Source organism: Phodopus roborovskii, unplaced genomic scaffold (assembly GCF_943737965.1).
Source record: "Phodopus roborovskii unplaced genomic scaffold, PHOROB, whole genome shotgun sequence".
NCBI lineage: Eukaryota > Metazoa > Chordata > Mammalia > Rodentia > Cricetidae > Phodopus > Phodopus roborovskii.
The window spans coordinates 18,660,277-18,676,826 of record NW_026126549.1 but is presented as its reverse complement, the minus strand read 5'-3'; the positions used below and the strand labels follow the sequence as shown (position 1 = coordinate 18,676,826).

Genomic DNA, 16,550 nt, shown 5'->3' with positions numbered 1-16,550 from the left:
GGAGATGTCATTCTGTAAATAATGTTTCTCTCATTGGTTAATGAATAAAGCACTGTTGGCCAATAGGAAAGCAAGACAGGTGGGACTAGGAGACAAGGAGGAGAGAGGAAGTGGTAGGGAGGAGATCCAAGATGGAAGATGGAGACAGCAGAATGCTAGCCCCTCTCTCCGGTAAGATAAGACCACGTGGAAGTACTTAGGTTGATAGAAATGGGTTAATAATTAAGACAGAGCTATCTAATAAGAAATGCTAGTAACAGGTCAACAGAATTGTATCAAAAAAAAAAAAAAAAAAAAAAAAAAAAAAAAGAAAAAAGAAAAAAGAATGGTAGCCAAGCAAGCTGGTAAACAGCATTCCTACTTTGGTTTCCTCTTCAAGTTCCTTACATTCTTGCCTTGACTTCCCTCAATGATAGACTGTAACTTATAAAATAAAATATACCATTATATACTACTTCCTTGCAAAAAAATAGAGAAGAATCTATTTTCAATAATTTTTAAAAATAAAACGTAACATATTCTGAATCAGAATAAAGGGTGCTAATACAGGAGCATTGAAAGCCCCTTGGTGGTGCACATCTCTTAAGAAAACCTACTTTCCCTTCCCCAGCAATTGTCAATTACCAATAGCTTCTCAGCTCGTGGAGGAACTTCATGAGCTCCTCCAGCATCCATGCTGGAATTTTTACATGGAAAAATAACTACTGAGGTCAAGTGTGCAACAGCCTGTAATGTCCATAAAATGCTGTTTCTCTATTGATACCTACTAATCTGACTTTAAGAATCTTTCAGTTCCTCTCTTGCCCTACACCCATTTACACCAAGTGGACTCGATGGGATTTACAGAAGTCCACAAACCTTAGGAAGGAATAGTGGTGGAGAGTAAGGAAATTTGGAGGGACGTGAAAAAGGGATGGATTTAATAAAACCACATTATATATTTTTTAAAAAACCACATATGCAGCTGATCCTGATATAAATTAACTCTTTAGCAAAATGAGGTTTAGACTCAGTAATAAAGAAAATGTAACATCACCACTCATCCATGCTTTGTTAATCATCTTCACCACCCAATTAAAAACTTGCTGGGATGTAATCACCACAAAATTGGCTTATTATAGGGAAGCATCAGGAATAAAATGAGATTAAAGAATCTTACAGATAGTGAACTAATGCATTAACCCTTTAAACATGCACATTCGTTTATAAAAAGGTATGTGGTACTGGAAAGCAATGGGATCTGGAAAATATTCAATCAAATGTCTTAGAGCCGGAAAACATACCAAATACTGAACTTAGTGAGCATGCTTAAAAACATATTAGACAGAGGCACATTCATGGGAGGAACTAAAGCTCAGGGAACGGAGACCTGATGACACAAACAAAGCATGGTGGCTATGTGGGAAGTCCCATATGGATGACACTGGAGTGACTGGAATCCCAGAAAAGGGAACGAGGATGTACAAAGGATCTGAAAGCACTGTGTTTAAAAGTATTTTAATTTTCTTTAAAAAAAATCTCCAAAAAAATTTGTCTTAAAAATCACAAGGAACTCAGGAGGAAAACACAGACACAGACATACAAAACACACAAAGACACACACACACACACACACACACACACACACACACACACACACAGAGAGAGAGAGAGAGAGAGAGAGAGACAGACAGAGAGAGAGAGAGAGAGAGAGAGAGAGAGAGAGAGAGAGAGAGTCACACAGGCAACACAGTGATTGGGAAAACATAGTTTTAGACTAGCCAGAAAGAAGAAGAAATTGTTACTTGTGAACATTTTAAAAATTGCATAAAATGTAGCTCTTGTCCCTCAACAATGAAGCCTGTTTTTGCAGCAGATGGGAACCATTACAGAAATCCCAAATGTTCAGAATACAGAGACTGACTGTTGGATGCCCAGTACCACGTGATGCATCTAAACCTAAAGTTAAGGGAACATCATGGAGGAAGGGGAGAGAAGATACCAAGAGCAGAGGAATGTGATATGAGATAGTGTTTCTGCATATGACAGGGAAGCTGTAGCCCTCTTTCTCTAATTGATCAGACAAAAGGAATATATGTAAGTTTGTAGAAAACTTGAATCGTACTGGCAATGAAGACTGCAGCTGGAAATCTTAAAATAACTCCTTTACGTTAAAGGTCATAAACCAAGCCTCATTTCACACCTGAATGAATATATTTCTTTATCCTAAAACTTAATACTGGAAACAATTAATAGAAACCTAAATAAGTATCTCAAAGTAACTGTAGATTAAATCTATTCAAACATAACTCTTCGTCTAGAGATGGAATCTTGCAAGATTTCAACTGGTGTTGTCATTGTCCAATAAGGGGCGGTGTAAATAAAACCTGGACAGTGACAACACCAGTTGAAATCTTGCAAGATTCCATCTCTAGGCGAAGAGTTACAGGCAAATAAACTGTGGAATTCAGCTAAAGCTTTGGTGGCTATAAAGTGTTATAGCAGGAAAGAAGAGAGCTAAAGCTGCTCTACTGTTCTTACCTATGGCAAGGGAGCAAATAAATTCAAAACAAATAGAAGAAAACAACAAAGGAGCGAATCAAGAAGAAATAAATTAACAGTGGAAGGAACAAGTTACACCAAGAGTTCACTATTTGAAGACTAAATAACTGATAAAACTTAAACTGATCAAAAAAATTAGACACAAGGTAACAGTAGTAGAACTAAGAGTCAATTCCTGTCCTGGGAGATGGTACAATAAGAAAATAGCAGAAAAGCCAACTATTTTGAGAAGGAAAATGAAACAAAGTATTCTCTGCAGAAAACAACTACCAAAACAATTTCAACCATCAAAGAATATATGAAAATATAAATTCTCATTTGAAATATCTATGTGGGGAGTTTCATAAAAATATATGGCATATATAAAAAAATGAAACAGATTAAAAGGCCTTCCAAAAATAAGACTGCAATGTTTAGCCATCAAAGTAGAACTGTTACTAAATTAGACAAAATAGTTTAGGCAAAAGAGTAAATATAAGGTTCATCAAATATACTAAAAAGTGTCACATATGGATAATATATCTAAATGTATTACTGTTTTATACTAATCAAAAATACTTATTTGACTTTATAAATACTCAGAAAATTACATTTTTATATATTCTTGGAATAAACGCTTTTTGAAGCCAAGTGAAATTATTCTCTAAGAGATCATAGTTTTTCTCTTTACTTTCTCAATGGTTTCCTTAAAAGATAAATAAGCTCGTTATTTAGGAAATTTTGTTCATACTTTCTGTGTGTGACACAATGTATATTGATTCTGTACATTCTTATTCAATGTGGTGTTTGGTTTACAGTGTAAATTTTCTTTCTGTTTTCTGGGTTATTTTTATTATTTCATCTGTTGAATTACTGAAGCCATCTGAGGTTTGGTTTGAAGGGGGATTGCTTAGAGAAGGTGTTTCCATTAGTACATATCAGTGATATGGATACTGCATTAAGAAAAATGGTCCTGAGGGTCTGTGGCTTCAAAGTTAGATGAAGTGGGTGCAACACATATATGAGCTTGCTTTGCTTTGCAAATTCTCAGAGAAGTTGTTTTTCCGTGTCTGCCTCAGACTAATGTTAATGTAGACACTTCTTCCTTTCTCCACCCATGTATAATTACATTCCTGCCTTTCTAGCACACAAAACTTGGAATCCTTTGAAGTCCCACATCAAGTGGGAGCCTCCTACGAGGTTATGTTGTTGCATCCTTTGCTTTGTTTATTCTCTACAGCATGACCCTGGTTCTCAGAGTCTGACTTCAGTTACTGGATGAAGAGTTCAAGTGATAGATACTTCAGTAAGGCTTCTAGTCCTCTCTGAAGTTGTGGCCTTTTAGGACTTCTTACTTTCCCTCTTGCTCAGATATGTTACAGGCTGATATTTGCCTTCTAAGTTCCCATGTTATAACCCTACTCCACACTGTAACTTGATTAGGAAGTGGGGTCAGGGACTTAATTAGAGATGGCTGAGGTGATTAGGGCACCATCTTCATAAATGAGATTAGTGTTCTTGTAAGAGCCCTGAGAGACCTTGCTTCCTCTTTCTCTGTCATGTAAGGACTCAGAGGCCAGTGATTTCCAGCTCCTGAAAGGGTCTCCTCAGAACCCAAATGGGCTGGTCTCCTGCACTCCGACTTCTGGCTTTAAGAACAGAGAGAGGAAAATTCTATTGTTTATAACCCACTTAGGCTGTGGTGCTTTGATGCAGCATTTTAAACTAATTAAATTAAGAGGTAACTATTAAAAGGGAGGGCTGCTTTGTCTTTTGCCAACTTCAAATTATTTTTAGTGAGACATTTGCCCTAGTGCCCCGTGTGTGAAATTATAGACAAAGTTGGATTCGATGCCTTTTGTGAGATTTTTTTTCTCTTTTTTTGAAGTCATAATCTATAATGTTTTTATAAATAAAAGCATATGGTTTACTCATTAGGCTCACTGGTCAATCATTAGCAAAAGAATGCTATAATCTTCAGAGAAGCCCATAGTAGGTGGATATAATTTAAAGAAAGAGTAATGGGAAGGATAATTGTATTGGGAAGTGACATATCTCCTATGCAATAATATATAGTCTGATGTCAATTTGAATTGTTCAAGAATGATTAGTCAGACAAAGTTCTATTTTCATAAATTTATCACCTCTGAAGACTCTTACAGCTTCCTTCCTATACCTAAAGGAGCCCTGGAAAGCCTGGCTTGTGAGCATCCACTGGCAGGTCTTTAGAATCTGGGTCCTTAAAATTGTGACTTCTCTTTTTCCTCATCCATGTTATCTCTGTCACTCCTCACCAAAACCTAGACGTCACCCTAGAATCCTTACTAGCACTCCACATTTCAATCTTTCAGTTCAACTACTTCAGTGTCTCTGGAAGCCCTTGCTTTTCCCCATTCGTCCTCTACTGATGGGTTGATTCTGCTGGCCATCTTGCTTACATCCTGTACTTACTCTTCATTACTTTAGTAAAGAAGGGGACATTAGTCACTTGGTTACATGACAACATGTACAGCAAAACTTACTGAATCTCTGGGGTAGCATTTGTGCTATTTAAATTAATACATGCCATCTTGAGAACTGACAATAATTAAAAGTAGGAACTTAAGACAGATATAAGATTCAAGTTTGGACTGGATGTTCTTTTAATAACAACAGTAGCAATAACAAAAAATTGCGTATATGTAGCTACCAATAGCTTGCCCAGCTCCCAAAACTGAAAAATTTTAGACTTTCTAGTCTCTTGTATTTTGTCTTTGTAGCCTGAGAAGATGAAGGGAACTTCCTAGTATGGTACATTACATTGGCCTGCAGCCTGATGGAGGTCCTAAAACCTATCATGCCTGTTATTCTAAGAGGCCACTCAGGCAGATATAAACACTGAAGGAAAGGCAACAGACCATGGAAGCAGCTGGTGGTGTGATGCCATCACAAACAAAGCAATGCTGGCACTTGAAGCTAGGGGGACTGAGTGGTACCCTTCCACGCTTTTCCAAAGATGATGGTAACATGTTAATTTAGCCCACTGAAATAGATTTTGGATTTCTGGATGCCAGAACTCTGAAGGATAGATTTATTTCTGCTGTTTTATGCACTAAAGTTTGTGTCAACTGTTACAAAGCCATAGGGAAGTATATTTGTCATGGTGTAGAAAATAAGCAAAGAAAATATTCAGGTAGGGGCAGAAATCAATTATGTCACTGAAAAAGATTTTTGATGACTTCCAACAAATACACATATAACAGTTCTAGAAGAGTGTTTGGGATAAACTTTTTTTGTACACTGGGAAGATGTGTCTCTGCCAAGGCACCTTCTAATTGGTTTACTAAACAGGTGAATAGCCAATAGCTAGGCGGGAGAGAATAGGCAGGATTCTGAACAGAGATAAGAACTCTGGGAAGGAATCAAAGATGGGGAGATTAAACATAGATTAATATAAACAGGTTAATTTAAGTTTTAAAAGTTAGTGGAGAACGAGCCCAAGCTAAGGTTAAGTTTTCAAATGTAGCAAGAAGTCTCATTGTTTGGGAATCCAGTGGCCCAAAGAAAGACCAGTTACAAAAGAGATTCTCTGGGGACAGAGTAAAGCCAACAAGAGAGAAGGTTTTAGTCCAAAGCCCCAACATATGGGAATGTTTGGAGACTGTGTTCAGGGTCCAGCTAAGGGTACCAGTAAATGGGGGCACCCAACGAGAAAAAGGAGCTGTGGACTAGACACCAAAAGAAGAGGGTTTAAGGAACTAAGATGAAACAAACTACTGTTTACATGCCAAATAATGTGACCATGGAGTTTAAAAAAAAGTCCTCTGATGACCTTGAAGAATATGTTAGCTATAGCATCTATGCAGGTGGACAGAAAAATAAAGAAAAAAAGTTGGAGGACATGGAAGAGGTAGCATGAAGGTGTCTCCTTTGCAAAACTGTCTTATTTAGCTGCATTTGCCCAGTTATTAAATCTCATACCAGCTCAAATTCTATAGAATTGAAAAAAAAAAAAAAAAAACCCGAGACATCTATGTATTGTTGAAGCTTGGGAATAAAGAAAAAGTACATTAAGTGTGATAGGTGGATATCTATTAAATGAATGTGTCTCAATCATCTAACACCTCTATCTTCCAAAACTGGGTATTTGGATTTAGGATGATCTTCTTGTACTTAAATACACTAAAAACCAAAATAAGTAAATCAGATAAAATTTACACATGTAATAACAAACTAATGGGAATTGCACATAATCAAGGGTTTCTTTACTGTCTTTTTTCCTCACAAGTTCTCCCCTATGGAAGCAAATCCTAATTGGAAAAATAATTCAAAGACAAGCCTAGACAAGTGTTTATACTGAAGAGTAGAAACATCATGTAAGAAGGCTTGTTCATTATGTGCAAAGGGTTTTCCTCTTGTGACATTTATTGCGAAGTTAAGAATAATAAGGGCATCACTTTTCTTAAGAAAAGGTTCCAAGATACTTTTAAATGATAATTTAAAGCTCAGTGTTCAAATTTTGTTTGGTCCCCCGTCTGACTTCATCCTACTTAATTTCACTATCTGTGATACTTTCTCTGTTATAGTAAAAAGTGACGGATTGACCTAATTAAAATATGAAAAACACACATGGGACTTTCTTTCTAGCTCTCTTTTTTTGTGTGAATGTGTGAGGTTATAAGGTGTGTGTGTTGGGGACGGGTAGACCTGGGAAGACTGGGAGGTGGGTGTGACTGTGATGTATGATGTGAAATTTGTGAATAATCAATAACAAAATATGTAATAAAGTTATATCAAAGTATCCAATCTAGTGTTTCCTGAAAGCAATGCTTAAATTTTTAAAGATATTTCTTTCCATAGGTGAGTTTTCCTGGAGTGAAGCAAGACAGAGAATCTCAACACAAGTCAAATCCTCTTAACTGTGCATGGCTTCTTTTGAGCAACAAGATATCTTATTTCTAAAATAATTATTACATACAACAAATACCTGTGTAGTCACACATGAAATAATATGTTTTTGCACACACACATGTATACACATGGAATAAGTGTGCTAATGGGTTGCATTATTTGGAGTAAAGTATGACAAAGTCATTAAATGAGTGTTTTAGACTTTTATCATGAACTACCATTTGGAAATATTTTATGCTCTTTCAACAGAAAACAAAATTGCTTTTGTCCCTGGACTTCCTTGGAGAAAGGGAAACTCTTGCTTAATATTAGAAGAGACACTTTCTGAAAAGTTCAAGAGTGAACCTAGAAACAGAGCTTTATCCCAGAGCTGTGAGCTGGGCTCCTACTAAGCTCCTGTGAGACTGTGGCACCTGTTACCTAAGTAGCTATGTGCCGGCTTCCCCTCCACGACTTTGATTCTTCTTGCCCCAGCGGGTATCACCAACACTTCCACATAACCTGTAAGAGTAAGACATGCCATGAATCTGGGGCTCTTATAAAACTCTTCGAATTGACTCGTTCCCCCCACCCCACCACGCCTTTGGTTTTAGTTACAGCTACCATGTTTCAAAGGCTGTGGAGGGAAAATGCATCATTATACAGCCGCCATGATTTCAGGTGAAGTTTCTTGGAAAGACTGAGCATAGATGTCTACTGAGAAGGTGATTGTACTGCATGGAGCACCCTGCAGTACATGAAGCCCAACGGCACAGCTCCCCTACCCACAGACAGACTCAATAGGACAAACTAAAATCACCCCGGGAAATTATGCTCTGGCAATTCTTCAAGCTAGAAAAAGCAGAGAAGAAAAGCACCAGGGACAACACAGTTGGTCTGGAACTGTCCCTGGGGCGCCTCAACTCAGGAAGAGAGAACAAGGTTCCCTGGGAGATGAACAGAAGGATTAGACAGTGAAGCTGGAGAGAAGTAAGTCAGGTGTAGGGCCACAGCAAGAGGTCTGCTGTCACCTCCGCAGGTGTCACAAAGATTAAAAAAAAAAAAAAAAAAAAAAAGCAGGGGGGGGGGTGGTCACAATCGAATGTCCTCAGAAAAAATTTTCCAGCTATGGTCATGTATATGATACTTAAAGGAATGGAATAAAATGAGAGAATATGCAGGAAAAGAAGGAATAGAGGTTCCACTTAGTGAAGATCAGTGATAAAGAAGCCTAGTTGCCTAGTTTTAGCTTAATTGTTCTTCTAAAATTAACATGACTTTTTAAACATTCTGTGCAAATTCATGTATCTAACTGATATCTGACTTGAGGCTTTAAAAAGGCAAAGAGATGATTTCAATGTTTTCTCCTGTCTATTAACTATTGTAATTCTTAAAAAAGATTAGTTGCTCAGCATAAGTAAAAAAGTAATGTATAGTCTATCTTGTGGCAAGGATAAAATAAAGGCATGTGCTCTGTGTGTGTGTGTGTGTCTGTGTACACATATGCACCTACATACATAGGTCAGAGGTTGACTTTATGTGTCTTCCTCAGTCACTCTTTACCTTATAATTTTGAGATGGAGACATTTATTAAATCTGGAGCTCACTCATCCAGTGAGACTGGCTGGCCAGCAAGCACCAGAGATTTTAGAGTTTGAGATTATTGATAGTCAACTGGCAATTTATATACAAATATTCACTACATTAAACAACTCTAAAATTTAGAACATTTTATCGATAATTTTCAAGAATGGCTACCCAACCTGCATTGCACTGTCACAATGCCTTATCTCACTCTCCATTTTCTGCTATGATGCACAGTTGCCATTCTATAAAATAAATTACATGAGACCATGACTCGCCAGCTCCTGTAGGAATCAATCAAACAATTAAAAATTCGAAGAGCACACTTTTGTAACTTAAACCAGTATATTCGTTTTCTTACACACAGAGTCACGATTTAACATCCATGTTCTTCTTATTGTTTACCAGGTACATATCACGTCTCAACAAGCCAAACATACCAGCTATCATTTAGTCCTTTAAGAAGCTAGTGCTTGGCTAGACAAGTCTCAATGAACGATGCAAGAAATATACTAAGGGAAAAGTAATACCTCCCATGTTTATTTTTTAGCTCCAACAGAAATGATTTAACAAACACCACACAGACCACGGGGACTGAGCAAACCCACATGCATCTGTACATGTGCTACTCACACAGAATCTAGAGTGTGCATGGCCATCTGCGTAAAAAGCCTGAGAATCCCTTAAGAAATTCTGGGAAGTTCATTAACTGTGGTGATAAAGGAGTCTTAAGAGAAATGAAGACAGCATTCCTAAAATCATAACTAGATGGAGTGTGTCATAGAACTAAGAACTCACAAAACTTTTTTAAAAACATGAATTCCTAAGTAATATAAATGCTTCAACATTTCTTAATGCTTCAGTATTAAGTAAACAAACAGCAATCGAGTTTTCAGGATGATACTAACTGAGAATGGAGTGATAGACAGAAAAGGCCACCGTATTTTTCCTCATTGAATTTGAAATGTAATGGAAAAAAGGAATCCAAATGAATGTATAATTCCCAACTGTTCAGAACTGATAAAGAATAACAAACATCTCAACAAGGCTCACCACACAATGAACCACAGCAAGAATCACCGAAGGAGTCATAAGGATAGAACACATGGCTTTTTCAGTGATCCTAACATTCAACCACTGTTCATCTAGCAAAACTAAGAGGAGGTAGCTAGATCCACATTGACAGAACTATGTTGCTGTGGGAAATAGCTTTGCAACCATTAGAAACTTATTACCTTAATTCAGGAAAGGAAAGGAGCTATTTGGCAGGTGATCCTGGGGAACAGACAAGGACAACATCATGCAGGGATATTCCTAATAGTTTAGGTACCAGTAGTTTATATGACAGATTGTAATATGGCATTTAAATAAAAGGCTTTGAGAGCAATTAACAGGAAAAAAATCTGTCTACATCCCAGCAGTCAGAATGAAAAGTGTCACAGAGATTTCAGTGGTGTTTCTGTGGGAAAATGAAGCATTATTATCACCAAATACAGAGCTGGACGCTCGGTGTGCATCGGCATCTTTCAGGGCATGGGTCACATGTATACCAACTGTGTAAATGTTCTTTAGAAACATGGTGCTATGATATATCCTTGCTCTTTGAGATCATAATCGAAATTCTTTAAGATGTCCCTTGTTATAACTGTGGGAACGGCTGGCGGGTTATTTCATTAACAATTCTGTAACTGACAAGTTGAGGCTGTATTTCAACTGTGTGCACCTTGTCTCTTCTAAATGAGTGCTGGAAGATTCAGCTGCTTATCTTACTCTGTTAGAGCAGAGCAAAAGGAACACGTGTGTTTAAGCACACAAAGTTTCATCTGACTTTCCTTCCAAAACGACCCCCTTACTTGAAATGACTTCAGTTTTCCTTGATTGTCCAACATGAACTGATTGTTCCTCACACTATCACTAATTCTTAATTTATCATCAGAGCTTTTTGAAACTAGAGAACTTAAATGAAATGTTAATGCAAGCACATCAATGATGGTGGTGAAAACAGTCACAAACAGAGGCTGGAGAGATGATTGAGAACATGAGAGCTCCTTGCTTCCTCTTTCATAAGACCCAAGTTTGGATCCAAGCACCCTGTTCAGACAGCTCACAATTACCTGTAACTCCAGCTGCAGGCATTCAAACACGCTCTTCTAGCCTGTGTCAACACCCCCCAACACACACACACACACACACACACACACACACAGCACACTCAGAAACACACACACGTTTATACATACACCTAAATAAATAATAAAAGACATCTAAATAGTCATACATCATGGTCCACCAGATAATATGTCCAGGAAAGTAGTTGAAGAAGTACAGAAAATATTGCTTTTTCCCAGTAAACTTGAGAACTTGATATACAGTAATATATGTGTACGTATGCATATATATATGTGTGTATATATATATGTGTGTGTGTGTGTGTGTGTGTGTGTTTATATATATGCATTTGTGTGTTCACATGTGTATGTATAAAGTACTTGTGGGTCATGACAATTCAGTGGAGGCACTATCATTTTCTGTGGTGAGGAACTTTAGGCTCACACAGCAAAGATCTTTGATACTCATTTCTCATCCTCAGATCTCCTGAGTGTGCATTTGCAGAAGAGAAAAGAAGACAGTAGGGGGTTCTTTCTATAATGTATTTGTAATATGCCCCACATTTGTCCACTCCTGTTCTGATTTCCACCATGCTATACTATTGGTTCAGATTTCAGCTTTCAAAAAGTTTTCCTCTTAAAATTTAGTAAAATCATTATTAAAAAGGTAATGGAAGGCTTAAACTCTGAAAACTAATATTCTCAATGTTTGCTTCAAGCTATTGCAAATCACTATTTTTGTTAGACATGCTTGCATTGGCTAATAAGCATTTTAGGAGCCTGGTAACATAAGCTGATGCAAATTAGATTACGCTCTTCCTGCTTTAACTTCTAGAATGCACAACACATGACTTCATGTTTTCATTATTGAGAAATAAGTGTGTTCAAGTTCCTGGCTCATATCACACATATTGTATGTCATCATAAATATCACTGAAAATGTCTTCAATCAACAAATGAGAACTGCAATCTCTAAATCCAATTTAATCTAATTTTTGTCCATACTACAGTTTGTTAAGTATGAAAAATAAAGAACAATTACCTGCCCCTCTTGTGTGATTAAAGTCGCCTTTAATGACTTTGCATGATTTTCCATTGCCATTGCATATGCCACAATGATCTTCCCTGGCCAGAGACCCCAATAAGCCATCACAACCAGCTTTCTGTAAGAAAAGAAGGGAATATATCAAAAGTTGCAGTATTCTCCTGGGCCTGCAGCCCTGGCTGTAAAAGCCCACACAAAGTTCTGTGTACCTCTCCCAGGTAGTGACTCTCCACCCTGTCATTAATGCAGCACAGGAGGGCCAGTCATAGAGTCCTATACAGTTCCTCCAGGAAACACCCGCGCACGTACACACACACACACACACACACACACACACACACACACACACACACACATAGCCCCTGCTACTTGAGAACCACTAATAGAACCCTGTGAGCCTTCACAGATTTCTGGGAATCTTCAGTGAGAACCTGGCCATTCCATGTAAGGTTAGCTCCTGTGTTCATACACTGCCCCTACCTAGCCAGCCTAGGATCACATCTGATACTCTAGATGCATTTCAACACTGCATGGACCAAAGGCTGAAAGCGGAGTATCAACCAGTTGGTCTAAAAGCAGACAAATTTAAATAACAGCAAACTGAGATTCAAATGCCCACTCTACAAAAGTTGGAACAGATATCCGTAACAAAGTACATTACCAATGATCTAACTTCAGGGACCTAGGTCCCATAACAAAATCACAAAAACCAAATAGCCAAGAAAGCATAGTCCCTCCAAAAACTAGTACTCTAATATTAATATTCCTTGAGAAAAACTGACATGATACCGAATACAATTATTTCAAAAGAGCAGTTATGAATATGTTCAGAAATATAAAGAGGATATGAATAAAGGTCAGAATGAAGACCATGAGAATAAAAATAACTGAATAAAATAGGGAAAACAATTGCACATATAAAATACATTTTAATAAAGGGATAAAGGTTATGAATAAAAGCTTTTCAGTAAGCCAGATTTAAAAAAAAAAAAAAAAAACTCAGAAGAAAGCCTCACCAATAGAATGGGTCAAATGGAAGAGGGAATATTGGGGCTTAAAGACAAGGTATAGGAATTTGATTACTCAATCAAAAAAAAAAAAAAAAAAGGTGAATCTAAAAACATCAGAGGAACAGAACATGCATTAACTATGGGACACTAAATGAATCACAGGTATAAAAAGGGTCACAAAACCCTGGTCAGATGTCCAGAGACTATTTTCAACAAAAATCATAGGAGCAAATGTCCCAGTCTAAGGAAAGAGATGCTTATGTTGCAGGAATCACACAGAATGTCAAATAGACAGGTCTAGAAAAGAAACTCCCCATGTCAAAATAATCTAAACAATGAATGTACAGAACAAAGAAAAGGTCTTGAAAGCTGCAAGAAAGGCCAAGTCATAGAAAAATGAGGCAGGCTCAACATAGTTTTCATTGGAGATTTTAAGACACTGAAGGGACTTGGATCATTATTCTCCAAGTTTTTAAAGATTCCAACACAAACTATGGCCATAATATCTATCATAAACAAAAGACTAAGAAAAACATTCTATGGTAAAGACAGGTTAGAAGAATGTGTAGCAACTAATCCTGTACTTCTGAGGAAACTGAATTATTGAAACAATGATAAGCATGTATAAGAGATAATAATGTAAAGATAACATTAGGTAAGTGATAAATAAATCTAAAGAATATAGCAATAAAATCAACAAACTAACAGAAATCAATGCCCAACTTTTAATGATAACTATTAGTTCCTTTCAAATGACACAGGTTATCAGAAAGAATTCATGAAACTAGACATAAAGAAACAAATAATCCAATTCAAAACAGGGGTACAGATCTAAATAGAGAGTACCCAATATAGGAAATATGCAAATGGATGAGAAACACTTACAGAAATGTTCAACATCCTAAGCCACCAGGAAAATGCAAATCAAAACTAGTTTGAGATTCCATCTTGCACCTGTCAGAATAGCTAAGATTAATAATACAAGTGAAGGTTCATGATGGTGAGGATGTTGAAAAAGGGGAACATCCATCCATTGTATAGACACTATGGAAATCAATATGGTAGTTCCTCAAAAAAAAAAAAGGGGGGGGGTGAATTGATCTACCATAAGATCCAGCTATACCACTCTTGGGGGTATACCCAAAGGATACTCCATCCTATCATGAGGACATTTATTGCTCAACTATGTTCATTGTGGTTTTAGTCACAATACTCTGGAACTGGATACAACCTAGATGCCCTTCAATCAGAGAATGGATACAGAGAATCTGGTATATTTACACAATGGAGTATTACTCAGCTGTTTAAAAGAATGACATCTTGAAATTTGCAGGCAAATGGATATAACTAGAAAAAAATTCATACTGAGTTAAGTAACCCAGATTCAGAAAGACAAGTATAGCATGTATCCATTTAAATGGGATATTAAGCATTAAGCAAATGATGATCAAGCTATAATCTATAGACCCAGAGAGATAAGGTATAGAGGAGTGGTTTAAAAGGAATAATAGATCTCTCTGGAAGGAGAAACTAAAATAGATTTTAGGGGTGGGCTTGGAGAGATGGGGATAGGAATGGGAGGATTGGGTAGGGAGGAGAAATAGAGTAGAGGGAGAGAAAGTAGGGTAAGCCAGCTGGAATTGAGGGGAGTTTGAAGGACAGTATGGAAGCTTAGCGCAGTGGGAACTTCTTAAATATATGAACATGATCATAATTGGAGACCTAATAAGGTCTCCTAATAATGGAGGACACTAAGTCTTAACTGGCCATTTTTTTTTCACCAAGTGAGGCTTCCAGCAGCTGGACTGGGTTGCAGTCAATAGAAACCCCAAACAATCCAGGCTGTTGAAAAGATAAGAGAAGACAATTGCTCTCCACAAACTGACAGTGGAGCTCCATTGACAAAGACAACACCTATACAACTCACTGAACACGGAGAAGTGGAGTTGGTGCCTTTTCCATGGGGCCTTTTCTCACATGTACTGGTGGCTTTGGTGTGGGAAGGCATGTTGCAGCTATCAAAGTAGGAGTGTAAAAACTAACCCAGCCAGAAGACTTTTGACCTACAGTCTGTCCTGCTTACTAAATACCCCAGGGCAATGGAGGCACAGAACTTGTGGAAATAGCTAAACAATGTCTGGTTTGACTTAAAGTCCACTCTATGAGAAGAAACCCATATCCAGCACTGCTTGGGCAACTAAGAACTAGAGACTAGATTGCCCAGAGACTTAGGGTAAAACCAAACGGTCCAAAAAAAAAAAAAAAAAGTATCAAGAAAATGATTCAATTATATTTTGTGATACTTTTATATCACTGCCTTATATTCAGTCATCATCAGAGAATTTTCCTCAGGCAGCAGATGGGAACAGCTACTAAGAGCCACAACCAAACACTATGCAGAGAGAGAATCTGAATGAGAGTTCGCCATCGAGTAAAGAGTAGAGGAGCCAGAGGGGATGGAGGACACTAGGAGAACAAATCCCTCTGAATCAACTAAGCCAGGAACATATGAACTCAAGGAGACTGAGCAGCAAGCACAGGGCTTACATGGGTCTGTACCAGCTCGTCTGTATATGCATTATAGTATTTTGTGTGGTATTTTTATGAACTCTTGGCTGTGGGAACAAGTGGGTCTCTAACTCCTGTGACTGCTCTTGGGATTCTTTTCCTCCTGCTGGGCTGACATGTTCAACTTCAATATGATAGCTTTTATTCCCAGAAGCCTTCCTTTTTTCTTTAATGAGAGACAGAAATGGAATGGACCAGGAAGGGAGGGGAAAGGGGAAGGAACTGGTTGAAGTAGAGGAAGAAGAAATTATAGTCAGGATATATTGTGTCAGAAAAGAATCTACTTTCAATAAAAAGAAAACAAACAACAGCAGCAAATAAGAGCTCATCACTAAAGACAGAAACCATCATAGAAGGAAAGGATGGACAAAAGTTCTCTAAGAAGATGGAACCATGAAGCAAGAAGTAGTTGCTGTTCTAATATCTGACAAAATAGACTTGGAAGTTAAACTAACTAAAAGAGATACAGAAGGTTACTTCATACTTATCAAAGGAACATTCCAAGAAGAAGACATTATAAACGTCCATGCACCATACTTTATAGCAAATCCCTCTACATGCAATGGACAGATTAACCCTAACACATTAATATTAGGTAACATAAATACTCATCAAAGGACAGATCATCTGGGGTGGGGAGGTGCATAAAATAGTAGAGGTAAGTGATACTGTAGATCAAATGACTCTAACAAAACATTCCATCCAAACACTAGAGAATACATGTTTATCTCAGTAGTTCATGGAACCGTCAACAAAACAAAGAATATAGTGGAACATAAAATAAAAATGATTTCTCAATAAATATAGGGAACAAATAATTCTTTTTATTTTATTTAACCTCAATAA

General features: G+C 37.4%; 1 protein-coding gene across 1 annotated transcript in view; it reads right to left on the bottom strand.

Annotated features, from left to right (window-relative positions):
• The window catches only part of Adamts19 (ADAM metallopeptidase with thrombospondin type 1 motif 19), a 178,977-nt gene that overhangs the window by 46,909 nt on the left and 115,518 nt on the right, over window positions 1–16,550 (bottom strand). Inside the window, exons 15-16 of the mRNA XM_051201008.1 lie at window positions 12,124–12,244; window positions 7,831–7,911 (exon numbers count right to left, since the gene is read on the bottom strand). Of these exons, the coding sequence (XP_051056965.1) occupies window positions 7,831–7,911; window positions 12,124–12,244 (202 nt within the window). The remainder of the gene's footprint in view (window positions 1–7,830; window positions 7,912–12,123; window positions 12,245–16,550) is intronic.